Source organism: Heteronotia binoei, unplaced genomic scaffold (genome assembly GCF_032191835.1).
Source record: "Heteronotia binoei isolate CCM8104 ecotype False Entrance Well unplaced genomic scaffold, APGP_CSIRO_Hbin_v1 ptg001397l, whole genome shotgun sequence".
In the NCBI taxonomy this organism is placed as follows: Eukaryota; Metazoa; Chordata; class Lepidosauria; order Squamata; family Gekkonidae; genus Heteronotia; species Heteronotia binoei.
Genome location: NW_026800260.1, coordinates 21,102 through 35,383, shown reverse-complemented (window position 1 = coordinate 35,383; position 14,282 = coordinate 21,102). Strand labels below are relative to the sequence as shown.

Genomic DNA, 14,282 nt, shown 5'->3' with positions numbered 1-14,282 from the left:
CTGGGGCAGTGATGCTCTGTATTTTAGGTGCTTGGCGGGAGGGGGGGGCAACGTGGAAGGGCTTCTAGCTCCACTTGTGAACCTCCTGATGTCACTTGGGTTTTTTCTGGCTACTGTGTGACACAGAGTGTTGGACTGGAGGGGCCACTGGCCTGATCCAACAGGGCTTCTCTTATGTTCTTATGTGACACAGAGTGTTGGACTGGATGGGCCATTGGCCTGATCCAACAGGGCTTCTCCGATGTTCTTATGTGACACAGAGTGTTGGACTGGAGGGGCCACTGGCCTGATCCAACAGGGCTTCTCTTACGTTCTTATGTGACACAGAGTGTTGGACTGGAGGGGCCACTGGCCTGATCCAACAGGGCTTCTCTTATGTTCTTATGTGACACAGAGTGTTGGACTGGAGGGGCCATTGGCCTGATCCAACAGGGCTTCTCCGATGTTCTTATGTGACACAGAGTGTTGGACTGGAGGGGCAATTGGCCTGATCCAACAGGGCTTCTCTTATGTTCTTATGTGACACAGAGTGTTGGACTGGAGGGGCCACTGGCCTGATCCAACAGGGCTTCTCCGATGTTCTTATGTGACACAGAGTGTTGGACTGGAGGGCCATTGGCCTGATCCAACAGGGCTTCTCCGATGTTCTTATGTGACACAGAGTGTTGGACTGGAGGGGCCATTGGCCTGATCCAACAGGGCTTCTCTTATGTTCTTATGTGACACAGAGTGTTGGACTGGAGGGGCCACTGGCCTGATGCTACAGGCCTTCTCTTATGTTCTTATGTGACACAGAGCATTGGACTGGATGGGCCATTGGCCTGATCCAACAGGGCTTCTCTTATGTTCTTATGTGACACAGAGTGTTGGACTGGAGGGGCCACTGGCCTGATCCAACAGGGCTTCTCTTATGTTCTTATGTGACACAGAGTGTTGAACTGGAGGGGCCACTGGCCTGATCCAACAGGGCTTCTCTTATGTTCTTATGTGACACAGAGTGTTGGACTGGAGGGGCCACTGGCCTGATCCAACAGGGCTTCTCTTATGTTCTTATGTGACACAGAGTGTTGGACTGGAGGGGCCATTGGCCTGATCCAACAGGGCTTCTCTGATGTTCTTATGTGACACAGAGTGTTGGACTGGAGGGGCCACTGGCCTGATCCAACAGGGCTTCTCTGATGTTCTTATGTGACACAGAGTGTTGGACTGGAGGGGCCATTGGCCTGATCCAACAGGGCTTCTCTTATGTTCTTATGTGACTCAGAGTGTTGGACTGGAGGGGCCATTGGGCTGATCCAACAAGGCTTCTGTTATGCGACAGAATGTTGGACTGGAGGGGCCACTGGCCTGATCCAACAGGGCTTGTCTTATTTTCGTATGTGACTCAGAGTGTTGGACTGGAGGGGCCATTGGGCTGATCCAACAAGGCTTCTGTTATGCGACAGAATGTTGGACTGGAGGGGCCACTGGCCTGATCCAACAGGGCTTGTCTTATTTTCGTATGTGACTCAGAGTGTTGGACTGGAGGGGCCATTGGGCTGATCCAACAAGGCTTCTGTTATGCGACAGAATGTTGGACTGGAGGGGCCACTGGCCTGATCCAACAGGGCTTGTCTTATTTTCGTATGTGACTCAGAGTGTTGGACTGGATGCCCACTGGCATGATCCAACAGGGCTTCTCTTAGGTTCTTATGGAATGTAGTTCACTTTCTGGTGACGTGAAGGGTGTGTGGCAGATGCAAAGGAGTTGTGCAAATGAGTGGCGGTAATGAGCGTTAGCACCTCATTTTCTACTGAATGACCCCTGCATGGAAGGAAGTAGAAGAAGCAGAGAGCTGGTTCTTCTGGGGGAGCGCCCTGGCATCAAGAGTGCATTGGAGAACATTGTCTCAGAGTCTTTGGACTGAGGCCTGGAAGCCTCCAGAAGGGACAGTAACCCCCCTCCCCCGTCCTGTGCAGATCCACGGACTGCCCCCTCCCCCAAACCCCATGAGAGTCTCTGTTCCGTGGCCCCCGGGTGGTGCAGCATGCGGCCAGGGGTGTGCAAAAAGAGGCGATGACGAGTGTGTGTGGGGGGGTGGCGTGGTGGAGGGAGGTGCCTGGCTGTCCTTTGGGGGCAGCGGAGGGAGCTGATGGGGAACTGCCCCCCTCCCCTTGCACAAACCCCTGGGGCTCCGCGCTGCGCCGAAAGGGTTTCTTTTCTTTTATTCCGTTAATGCCTCGCCTTCCCTGGGGGCTGCTGGAGGGACCCAGCCCAGGAGCTTCGTGGGGGGGGGGGGGAGGTGGTCTCCGGAGCGGCCGGCGGGGGGGGGGGGGAGCCGCTGCTCACCAGGCCCTGCTCTCCCCCCATCTCCGCAGCCCCCCATTTCCTCTTCCAGGGGAAGCTCGAGTGCCGCTTCGCCAACGGGAGCGCAGGGCAGGTGCGCTACCTGGAGAGGCACATCTACGACCGGCAGGAGGTCCTGCGCTTCGACAGCCGCCGCGGCTGGTACGAGGCCGTCACCGAGCTGGGCGAGCGTCAAGCCCGAGACTTCAACAGCCAGAAGGTCTGGATGGAGTACCTGCGGGCCCAGGTGGACGCCTTCTGCCGCTACAACTACCAGGTCTTGGAGGACTTCTTCACCAGGACAGGTGAGCTGGGGCGGGAAAGGAGGAGGGAGGGGGCGGGGCTCCAGAGGGGGGCGGGGCGACCTGTCCCCCCCTCCGCTGCCCCCCTTGAGGGCTCCCGCCAGAGGGAGTCTGGGGAGCGGGGGTGGAGAAGAGAAGGCAGGCTCCCCCTGTGTCCCCCCCACTCCCCCAGCCCTCCAGCTGGCAGCCCCAGACCCTGCAGGCGCCTCCAGACTGATCCTGGGCACCCCCTCCCCATCTCGGCCATGTGGGTCTCGGGGGGGGGGCAGGAGAGAGTCCCCCAGGCTGGAGGGTCCCAAAGCCCCAGAGGACCAAGGGGTTGTCTCCCTCGCTGCGGGGCTCCTCCATCAGCATCTCTGTTGTTCTCCAGGGGGGGGTGGGGTGGAAATTAAGTTCTTTGAAATTGATCTCCTTTTAAAAAAATTCTCTCTGGGAGCTTTTCAGGCTGAGCTTTAAATGGAATCCAGGTAGACACAACCGAGCAAAAGTGGGGGCGTGGCAGGAGATGGACACCTCCCTCCTGGAGTGCTCTGCTTCCTCCGCCCCCTGAAGCCAAATGAAGAAGCAGCCTGAGCTCTGCAATGCCCGTCTCTGGCAGGGGAAGGCAGGAGGCGAGCAAGGCAGGGCCGGCTTGGAAGGACTCTGAATACATCCCGGGTCTTTCTCCCGGAGCTCCTGAGGGTCTTGCCGGGGAGGAGAGAGCAGAAGGAGGCAGCCACATGGCGACAGAACAAGCCCCCCAATCGCAGGAGGAGATTTTCACCTCCCTGCTTAATAAAATGGAGCAGAAGCTGATGGGCAACATGTCAGCTCTTATTTGCCACTTTCAGAGCAGCTGACTGGATTAAAAATATCCAGACAAACCGTTTCACAAAAAGTGGACTCAGCATATGACATAAGCACTAACTCACAAAATGGCTACCAGGCTCTTAAATCAGGAAATAAACGCTTGCAGTCCAGAGTCTTCGCCTTGGAAGCCTCTTCACAAAAAACTCACCTTAAATTCCGGGGCTTCCATGAGTCTTTGGCCCCAATCTTGGAACTCTCTACATTTCTTTGTTTAAAACAATTTTTTATAATGTAAAGTACTGTAATATCATATTATCATTTGCTATTAGAAATTAATACACATACATTACATTTTCTCCCCCCTCCCCCCTTTTTGTAACTCCCCTCAGTGCCAACCCCCTTTACAAGCCACTCCCTGTTACTATTTTATTTAACTTGTTACAAGATAATAAACTCTGTCTATTAAAGAATCTTTCTTCATGAAGAGAAAACATTAAAAAGAAAAAAAATGTATTTGTAATCCAGCTTCATAGGAGTCCTTTTTAGTCATTTACAAAGAAACTAAAAAAGATATAATCCAATAATCTCATTTTTTTTACTATAATCCATATAAAGTTTCTTTAGAGATAAACCAATGTCAAAGACCGCCAAACGTCCTTTAACGTTCCATTGTTTTTCAATATACCGTACTTTTGAAACTTTCCCCAATCGCTTTTAAACTTCTCTAAATCTTGTTCTTTTAAGATTCTTGTAAATTTGTCCATTTCACTCCAATACATAACTTTCATACTCCATTCCCACATTTCTGGTAATTTGTCTTCTTTTCACCCTTGCACATATAATGTCGTGCAGCTGAAAGCATATACCAAATCATCATTCTTCCTCCTTGTTTTTGAAATGTCTCCTTTTGTAATCCCAACAAAAAAAATGTCTGGCGCCTTCAAAATCTCTTGCTGAATCATTTGCCAAAATTGTTTCGCCTTTTCCCAAGTCCACCACATATGGTAGAAAGATCCTTCTTGTTTTTTACCTTTTCAGCATCTATCCGACACCTGATTGTTCATTTTTGCCAATTTCTTAGGTGTCATGTACCACGTATATAACATTTTAAAGCAATTTTCTTTAATGTTATAACATGTAGATATTTTCATAGATTTCTTCCATAAGTGTTCCTGTGACTCTATCTGTACTTCTTTATTTATATTTATCGCCCATTTTATCATTTGTGATTTAACTACTTCATCTTCCGTAGACCATTTCAATAATACTTTATATGTCTTTGAAATCAACTTTTCATTTTCCCCAAACAGCACTCTCTCCAGTTCTGTTTGTTCTTGTCTTATTCTATAGTTCTTAATGTCCTGTTCAAGCAAACTCTTTATTTGTTGCAATTGAAACCCATTCTATTTATATTGTATTTCTTCTGCCTATTTTAATTCTACCTTTCCTCCTTGAATTTTTAAAAGTTGTTTATATGATAGCCACTTCTCTTATTTGATATTTGATTACAGTTTTATTACTTCTGTTGCCACAATCCAAAGCAGTTTCCTCTCGTCCCCATATCTTTTATATTTCAACCAAGTATTCAGCAGATTACTTCTGATATAGTGATGTGAGAAGAAGCCGTCCATCTTATTTTTCCCATAGTACATGTAAGCATGCGATCTGTGGAGAAACGCCATCTTGGTTAGTGTTGGTGCTTGGTTGGAGGGGAACATGAAACTACTAGGAAGGCTGTGTGGCCTAGCCTTCCCTTCACTCCCCCCCTCCCTTCCGGAGATAAACCATCAACTCTAGGGGGAAAGTCTCCTAGAGGGGCAGGAAGTTCTTTAGCCTTCCCCTCATTCCCTCCTCCCTTCTGGAGTTAAACCAGCAACTCTAGGGGGAAAGCCTCCTAGAGGGGCCGGAAGTTCTTTGGGGTTTTTTTATTTGAATTAGGCAGGAAAAGGCCAGTCCTCTGCTGGCGCTCAGGGAGAGAGGTTGCCAGACCTTGGGCTCCTGCCTGTGGGACCCCAGGCAGTCATTCACAAGGTAGATCAAGTTTACACCAGGGATGAGAGGATGCGTTTAAATCCACCTTTTATTTGTCCTCCTTGTTGCTGTTCAGGTGCTGTGCTAAACTTTTACATGTAACTGTTTTTGTTTTTATTTTTCTTTCTCTTCTTATTAAATATTTTTACTGTTTTGAATGCTGGCAGTCAAACTGTGTACCGCATAGATCCCCAACCGCTTTAGACCATGCTGTATGAAGGGGGCCCCGGGGAAAGGGGGAAGGCCTGTGGTTGGATAAGGTGCCAATCCTCCAGGGGTTCCCCAAAGAAGTGCTGTGGTCTCTGTGAATCCCAAGTACAGGGTGGCAGAGGACCTTGAGGCCTGGCCTCAGAGCCGGAGAGGGGGATTGGGAGTCCTGTTTCTCTCAATCCGAACCCCTAGACTGAGCAGGTGGTGGCAGCGAGCCCAAGTGGCCGAAGGAGAAATAGCTCCCTCCAGGAGTTGGCGACTCAATAGGGAGTTGACGGGACCGGGTCTGAAGGCAGAATCGGGCCGGTTCCGTCACACCATCCAAAGACATTTCCATGACCTTCTAATGCTAGTAACTTTCTGTTTAATAATGTCATCCATTCCTTAATCCACACCAGGCATACTGCATCATGATACAGTTTTAAATTAGGCAGTTGAAATCCGCCCCTTTCTTTCGCATCTGTCAGAATTTTCATTTCAATTCTTGGTTTTTTCCCGGCCCATACAAATTCTGAAAGTTTCCTTTGCCACTTATTAAATTGTTTATTGTTTTTCACTATTGGAATTGTTTGAAACAGGAACGTAATTCTCGGTAAGACATTCATCTTAATTGCAGAAATTCTTCCCAACATAGACAGATTCAGTTCGTTCCATTTTATCATAACTCCATCGATCTCACGCCACAGTTTCTCATAATTATTTTTATATAAATCAATATTTTTCATTGTTATTTCCACCTCTAAGTATTTTACTTGGGAGTTAACTTCACACGCTGTTAACCTCTGTAGATCTTCCTATGACATATTTTTCCACACAATTTTCGATTTTTCTTTGTTTATATAAAAACCTGCCAATTCTCCATATTCTTGTATTTTACGAAGCAACAGTGGTGTTACAGGAGTGGGATTTTCATTTATAAACATCACATCATCTGCAAATGCTCTCTACTTATAAGAAAAACCTTTCACTTTCAGTCCCTCTATCTCTTTGTCTTCTTGGAGTTGCATTAACAAAACAGAACTCTCTACATTTCTAACATGGTGGCTCACTCAGGAGTTGGAGAAATCTTGGAGAAAAGTCGACTGTGGGGTGATATGATAGAGGTTTACAAGATTATGCATGGGACGGAGAAAGTAGAGAAAGAAGCACTTTCCTCCCTTTCTCACAAGAATTCGTGGGCATTCAATGAAATTGCTGAGCAGTCAGGTTAAAATGGATAAAAGGAAGTACTTCTTCACACAAAGGGTGATTAACTTGTGGAATTCACTGCCACAGGAGGTGGTGGCGGCCACAAGTATAGCCAGCTTTGAGGGGATTGGATAAAAATATGGAGCAAAGGTCCATCAGTGGCTATTACACACAGTGTGTGTATGTATATATGTGTGTGTGTGTACACAAACACACACATATATTGCCCTCTGTGTGACACAGAGTGTTGGACTGGATGGGCCATTGGCCTGATCCAACATGGCTTCTCTTATGTTAAAATTGGAGGTGGGGGCGTCTCCTTTAATAACAGCTGCCTACAGACTGGGCTCTGCCCACAATAATAAAAGATCTGGTCCAAGGGACATTCTGGCTGTGATACCCACTCTCCCTTGAGAAAACCAATCCCTGGTGCTGCCATATCCCGGGTTCTTTGTCATTTAAAGGCTCTGCTATAGCTGTCTATTGATTTTCTATTTTTCCTCTAATTGATTGGTGGGGGGAATAATAAATAAGAAGACCTCCTTCTTGAGAGCTTCCCAGAGGCCAGAGGTGACCTTCCAGCAGCAGCCAAAGGAGGATTTAGGGATCCCCTTGAGAGTTTTCCAAGGTATCTCCAGAGATCTCTTTAGCAGGAGCAGCAAGGCCAAGGTCTCCGCTGTCGAAAAGCATTTCCAGAGAGTTCAGACTGACCACCCAGCAGGTGCTTCTGTGGGAGTCTTCAGGTGGATTCTTATCCCAGGCTGGGTGGGGGTCTGATCCTGCAAAGCAACTCCTAGTGTTTTGGGAAGCAAGAAGGAACTGTAGGAAACTGAGAGAGGTGCACTTGTGTGACTCTTTGTGCAGGGACCAGAATATGAGTTTGTGGATCCTTGACTATTGTGGTGGTGGGAGAGGTCAAGAGATTGTGTCTTTAGAAATACATCAGCTGCAGACGTGAGAAAGTCCTCCTCTTCTCCATCTGTTGGTGTTCTTCTGGTTCTCCTCCATCTCTGAAATTGTCCCTTCTTTCCCCCTCACTTCCAGTTGAGCCCCTGGTGAAGATCTCCCCCACCAAGGGAGACCCCCTGGCCCACCACACCCTCCTGATCTGCACCGCGGCAGGATATTATCCCCCTGGGATTGACATCAAGTGGCTGAAGAACGGGCAGGAGCAGACACAGGGGGTGGGATACGATGATGAGATCCAGAACGCAGACTGGACCTTCCAGTACCAGGTGATGCTGGAGACAGTGCCTCAGCGGGGAGACGTCTACGCCTGCCAGGTGGAGCACAAAAGTGTGAAGGAACCCATCTCCGTGCAGTGGGGTAAGAGAATCAAGGGCTCCCCTCTTCTCCCCTCCCCCTTGAAGGGAGTTCCAAGGACTTGTGTCAAGCGACTCCCCCACTTCTCAAGGACTCCCCTCTTCCACAGCACCTCAAAAGAAAATAGCATTGGGAAAAGTGCAGAATAGGGCAAGCAAAATGAGTAAGGGGATGAAACACCTTCCCCATGAGGAAAGGTTAAAGAGGTCAGGGCTCTATAGGTTGGAGAAATCTCGACTGAGGAGTGACATGATAAAGGTTGAGATTATTATTAAGGAGACACAGAAAGTAGAAAAAGATCCTTCCCCCTTTCTCACACTACAAGAACTAGAGAAGTCCAAAGGAAATTAATGAGATTTGGAACAGATCAAAGGAAGTACTTCTTCAACCAAAGAGTCGTTAACCCACGGAATTCAGTGTTGCAGGAAGTGGTGGTGGCTACAAGCACAGACGGCTTCAAGAGGGGATTGGGTAAACATATGGAGCAGAGGTCCACCAGTGGCTATTAGGGGGAAGCACAGGGACCCCATTGCGGTCTCAGGGTGCCCACCAATAACCCTCCTATTGCCTGCCGAATGTTTTCAGAAAGTGGGGTGGGGTTGAAACTTCAAGGGAATGTTGTTTCCGTGGCAGCTCCCCCCCTCCCAGGCTGGGTTTGATTCCTTCTCACTCTTTCCCCCTGTGTGTGTTTTTAAAACGGAGCCTGATTCTCCCTGTGAAATCTGAGGGCTGAAAGGCCGAATCTGGCCCTGATCCGCCTTCTCACAGGGGGTCCCTCCTTCTCTCCCCACAGAGCCACAGACGTCGGACTCTGCCAAGAGCAAAGTGTGGACGGGGGCCGTGGGGGCCGTTCTGGGGCTGGTCTTTGTGGCCGTGGGGCTTTATCTGTACCTGAAGAGCAGGAAAGGTGAGGGGCTGGAGGGGTGGGTGGGGGGTGGGCCACTATCTCCCCCTTCTGCTCTGGGATCTGCCCATCATTGGCCTGAGTTGGGTGGGAGAAATGAGGGGACCCAAAGGAAAAGCTTTATGAAATGAGCAGTTAAACTGTGGAATTCTCTCCCACTGGACATAGAGAGGTCTTGTGAGCACAGATGGCTTTTGAACAGAGGGTGAGACCACCAGCCACAGTGACTCAAAGGAACCTCCATCTCCAGAGGCAGCAGACTTCTCATGTCCAATGCTGGCAGTCAGGATCTCTCTCCCCTGTCTGGTGGTCCTCTGAAGCCTCTGGTTGGTCCCTGTGTGAGGCAGGAGGCTGGACTAGAGGGGCCCTCACAGGTGTGATCCAGCAAGGCTCTCCTGATGTTCATAGGAAGGCCTCGGCCTCTCTGCCCTGCTCTTTCTTTCTTTCTTTCTTTCTTTCTTTCTTTCTTTCTTTCTTTCTTTCTTTCTTTCTTTCTTTCTTTCTTTCTTTCTTCCCATCCTTGGCCTGAGTTGAGAGGGAGAAATGAGGGGACCCAAAGGAAAAGCTTTACCAAATAAAACTGTGGAATTCTCTGCCACTGGACATAGAGTGGCAGAGAGCACAGATGGCTTTTGAACACAGGGTGAGACCACCAGCCACAGTGGCTCAAAAGAACCTCCATCTCCAGAGGCAGCAGACTTCTGATGTCCAATGCTGGCAGTCAGGATCTCTCTCCCCCATCTGGTGGTCCTCTGCAGCCCCTGGTTGGCCCCTGTGTGAGGCAGGAGGCTGGACTAGAGGGACCCTCACAGGTGTGATCCGGCAAGGCTCTCCTGATGTTCAAACATCTACAATTACAATTTCAAAATGATAAAATACAATTTCGAAAACATTTTACAGTGCTGTTCGCCCTCCAGAGCATTTGGTTGGCCATTGTGTGAGACTGGAGGAGGCTGGACTAGATGGACCCTCAGTGGTCTGATCCAGCAGGGCTCTTCTGATATTCTCAGGGAAAGGCCTCGGCCTCTCTGCCCTGTTGCTGGACTCCCAGAGGAACTGGTTGGCCACTGTGTGAGACAGGAAGTTGGACTAGATGGACCCTTAGTGGCCTGACCTTTCAGGGCCTTCTCCCTGGTGGGCCCCCCCCCAGTGGAGTGGGCTCCCTTGCTGGAGATTTGTGGAAGGCACAATTAGGCCTGCTTCTTTGCGGGAGGGGAGGTGAAGAGCCGGCATCTGGAGGGCAGCAGATCTGAGTGACGTGATCTGGATCTTGAATGCATCATGTTTTAATTCTTGCTGTAGCCATTTTGGCCCCACAGGAAAGGTGGGGTATAAATATGACAAATAAATAAAGCAGATCTTTCTCTTGCAGCGACTCCCCTGCCGCCCCCCACAGGTAAGAGTCTCTCTGCTCCTTTTCCGCCCCCTTTACCCTCCTCCGAGACTGTGGGGAGAGGACAAAAGCCAGAAAACCCCCTGCAGTAGGAAGAGTAGCAGAGCAGACGCAGATTACAGAAGGCAGCAAGACACACAAACACTCCACCCCCCCCCTTGCTGGTTTTTGTGCCTGTGGATTTCTTATCCCTTCCCTTGAACAGCTGTCCAAAGTAGCCCAGTAAAGATGGAAAGAGCCCGACAATGTCAGTGGCCATGACAGGAGTGGAGAGTCCAGAACCCCTTCCTCCAAGCGGAATCTGCTCCGTGTCCGTGATTTGTGGAGACCCGGAAGGGTGGGACTGCTGTGATCCAGGGGGGGCCAAACTGTGGCTCTTTCACACATACTGTGTGGATCTCCAAGCCCCCACCCCCCTAGTGTCCAGCGTGCAGAAGAAATGTTTCTCTTTCAATCACTTTCCCAAGCCAAGCCAGCCAGTGCCTTTGAGAAGGCATTTGAAGTTAAAGTTGCTTTCTTTCCACCTCAACCTCTGCTGTGTCTTCTGTGTGGCTCTTATGTTAAGCAGATTTGGCCCCCCCTGCTGGGGTCTCTGTATTGTGGGCGGGGTTTGTGGGGCTGGGGTGAGGTCAGAAGATCCTGCCCCCCTCTCTGGGGATTGACTTTTGGCTTCTGATGGTTCTCCTCCCTCTTTCCTGGCAGGACTCCTCGGTTAACCCTTCCTGCCCCAGGATCCTGCTGGCTGAAAAAAGGTTTCCTACAACCGAGGCCCTCTTTCCTTTCCGCGGAGGAAGCAAAATGCATGGAGAAAAGGACTTCTCCCACCCAGCAGTCTTCCCCCAAGCTGGCTTGTTCTGTGTTTCTCTGTTACTACGTGTGGGAAGGGAGTCCTCCTGCTAGGGGTGTGTGTGTGAGACACTCCTTCCTCCCTAGACAGGGGTGCCAACTCCACCCTCGGATATTCCTGGGTCTTTGGGGGTGGATCCTGGGGTGAGTGGAGTTTGGGGAGGAGGGCGGAGCCACTTCAGCAGGACTGAATGACATCAAGGTGACCCTCTAAAGCAGCCATTTCCTGCAGGGGGGGCTGGTTTCTGTACTGCGGATATCAGTGGTCATTCCAGGGGATCTCCAGGCACCACCTGGAGGTTGGCAAACCCCTGTAACACAGTTGCACAAATGGGGTGGCCTTCTTCCCACCAGCTGGAAGGCAGGGCTGGGGGGCTGCTGTGGGGCCTTCTCTTTGGGCAAAGGGCTCTTTGTCTGCAGCCTTCATGGGGGTTTCTCAACCATCTCACCTGAAGCAGGGTCTGCATCTGAGGCTCGATTCCTCTTTTCCTTTCTTTGGGCCAGGCTGCGGCTCAGATTCCTGCCCTCCTCTCTCTGGAGTTGCTAAGGGCTCCAAATCCCACCAGGTCATTCCTAAAGAGGGGTTGAGAGCGGGTGTGCAAAATGGATCAGTGCCTTGTCAGTCTGCAGTTTCCAGATTTCCTCTTGCTCCTTAACCTGGGCTCACCTTTTTTGGAAGAACCATCTAATAAACATTAGAACAAACTCTTTCCTGGAGATTTCCTCTTGCTTCTTAACCTGGGCTCTGTTTTATTGGAAGAACCATCTGATAAACATTAGAAGGAACTCTTTCCTGGAGCTCTGTCTGTGACTCTCTGAGCCTCCTCAGAGTGGCCTTTTGCAGGGTGGCCCCTTCAGAAGGCTTCACTAAGATGATGGAAGCTGTTGTGCGGGGGGGGGGGGGGGGGGGAGGGAGAACTGGAGAGATGATCCTGCAGTCATGGGGGGAGGAGTGGGGGGTCCAAGAACATTCCAGGCTTCTTAGCTGATAAAGAGTAGCTCAAACTAAGCCCAGCAACTTGTTGTGAACCAAAGTTGTGTCTGCAGAATAAGAGGAATGTCACAACCCAACTGGGTTTGGAAAGAAGCAGCCAGAAATGCCAGAAGTGTAAAGGGGGAGGGGGGGAGTCGTGCTCAAGAGGGAGGGAGGGGGGCCTCATCTTGTGGGGGGGGAAGGGCTGGGGTTCTCTCTCCCCCCCCCGGAGGCTCCCCCTTCCTGCTCAGGGGTTTAGACCCCCAACATTCCCTCTAAGCTGCAGAGTCCGGTGAGCAGAAATTCTCCTTTGTGCACTGCTGGGATTGAAGTTGTGAGCTGCTGTGTAAGGTCTTGTGCTCTGGGGCCCTCCTTCCTGAGCGAAGACACAAAGGTGTGAGCTGAAGGCTCAAAATCTGTGACCTGGCTCACGCTCAGCTCCGGGGGAAGAGGGAGCGTCACTGCTGGGGTGGCGGGGGATGCAGCCTCTGGGATGGGGTCAGCAGCATCTCCCTCTCCTTGGGGGAGCAGGTCAGGTGTGGAGGGGGCTGCGGGGCGGAAAGGAAGCATATGCGGGGGTGGGGGGATTCTGCCTCATGGCCGGAGGAGAGGGTTCGGGAGGCAGCCGAGTCCCAGGGATTTTTTTTTTTTGGGGGGGGTATCTCTCTGTATTCCCCCCCCCCCGCCAGCTGTCCAAGAGATTCCTCTGGCAGAATCCTGATCAAGACTCCGCATCAGGGGCAGGATGCAAATTGGGGGAGGGGGGGCCCTCCCTGGAACTTCCACCTGCAGAACCCCCCCTGAGCAGCCCTGGACCTTCCCCGCAACCCCTGAGCTGTCTTCCCGGAGCCACAGCCCCCCCCCACAGCCCCTCCCGGAAAGAAGGAGCCTTCTCGTCCGGAAGCCCCCAGGGCACTCGGCCCCAAAGGGAGGAGGCCTGACCCCCACATCTGCTTCTCTGGCCCCTGAGGCTGGTCTTGCCCCCCCCCCCAAGTCTCCTGGGAGAAGGGAAGGAAGAGAGACTATTGCGGGGGGAAGGGGTTGCTGTGGAGTCCCCCCCCCCTTTTGCAACTTTTCGGGAGGGCCCCCCTTCCCTCCCTGGCCTGAAGCGTCCTGGTGGGGCCCAGGGCTGCCAGCTTTGGGCGGGGGATTCCTGTAGTCTTTGGGGGTGGAGCCAGGCCTGGGGAGGGTGTGGCTTGGCAAAGGGCTTGGGGAGGGCACAATTCCCAGAGACCCCCTTCCGGAGACCGAGATTCAGGGGGCAGCCGAGGGAGTGTGGCTGAAGCAGCAGGACAAAGGCTGGAGCCGGGGGTCCCGGAAGACCCCCAGAGCTGGATCCCAGCCTGGCAGCACCTCGAGCAAAACTGTGTCGCTCTCAGAGGCGCCCCCGGACAGACAGGCGCCGTTTCCCCCGCGGGGACTGAGAGAGGAAACTGTGGGAGACCCCCAGGCCTCGCCTGGAGGCTGGCAACCCCAGGACTCGCTGTGGAAAGCAGGGGGGGTGTTTTGGGGGGGCTGTTCTGAGGTTTCCCTCCCTCTGGCCTGACGGAGGCCTCTGGCTGGGGGACTCGCAGGCTGCCTTCGGGGCTTGGGGCTGAGGAAAAGGTCCATGTAGGGAGATCCAGGTGGGCAGCCGTGCTGGTCTGAAGCAGTGGGAAGGACTCCAGGAGCACATCGAAGATCAACAAAGAGCTGCGTTGGATTCTCACTTTGTACCACTTTGCATTCTTAACCATGCCCCGTCTGACGAAGTGCGCCTGCCCAGGAAAGCTTCCATCCTGAATACAACTTTGTTGGTCTTAAAGGCGGGACTGGACTGGGTTGAGTGGGGATGTGACTCAGGTTGTGTATGTTGGGGTGGGAGGGACGGAGGGAAGAATCTCGTGGGCTATCCCCCCCCCCTTCAGAAGAGCTTTCATCTCGCCCCCCACCCCCCAAAAAACTCCAGCCTCTGCTCTGCAGGAAAAAGCCCTTTGCCAGCATTTTAACAATTCCAG

The 14,282-nt window shown here is 51.6% G+C and overlaps 1 protein-coding gene across 1 annotated transcript in view; it reads left to right on the top strand.

Moving 5' to 3' along the window:
* The window catches only part of LOC132591055 (H-2 class II histocompatibility antigen, E-S beta chain-like), a gene marked incomplete at its 3' end in the record, with an annotated part of 29,957 nt that overhangs the window by 4,989 nt on the left and 10,686 nt on the right, over nucleotides 1-14,282 (top strand). The window contains exons 2-5 of the mRNA XM_060263936.1: nucleotides 2,333-2,631; nucleotides 7,891-8,172; nucleotides 8,963-9,076; nucleotides 10,446-10,469. Of these exons, the coding sequence (XP_060119919.1) occupies nucleotides 2,333-2,631; nucleotides 7,891-8,172; nucleotides 8,963-9,076; nucleotides 10,446-10,469 (719 nt within the window). The remainder of the gene's footprint in view (nucleotides 1-2,332; nucleotides 2,632-7,890; nucleotides 8,173-8,962; nucleotides 9,077-10,445; nucleotides 10,470-14,282) is intronic.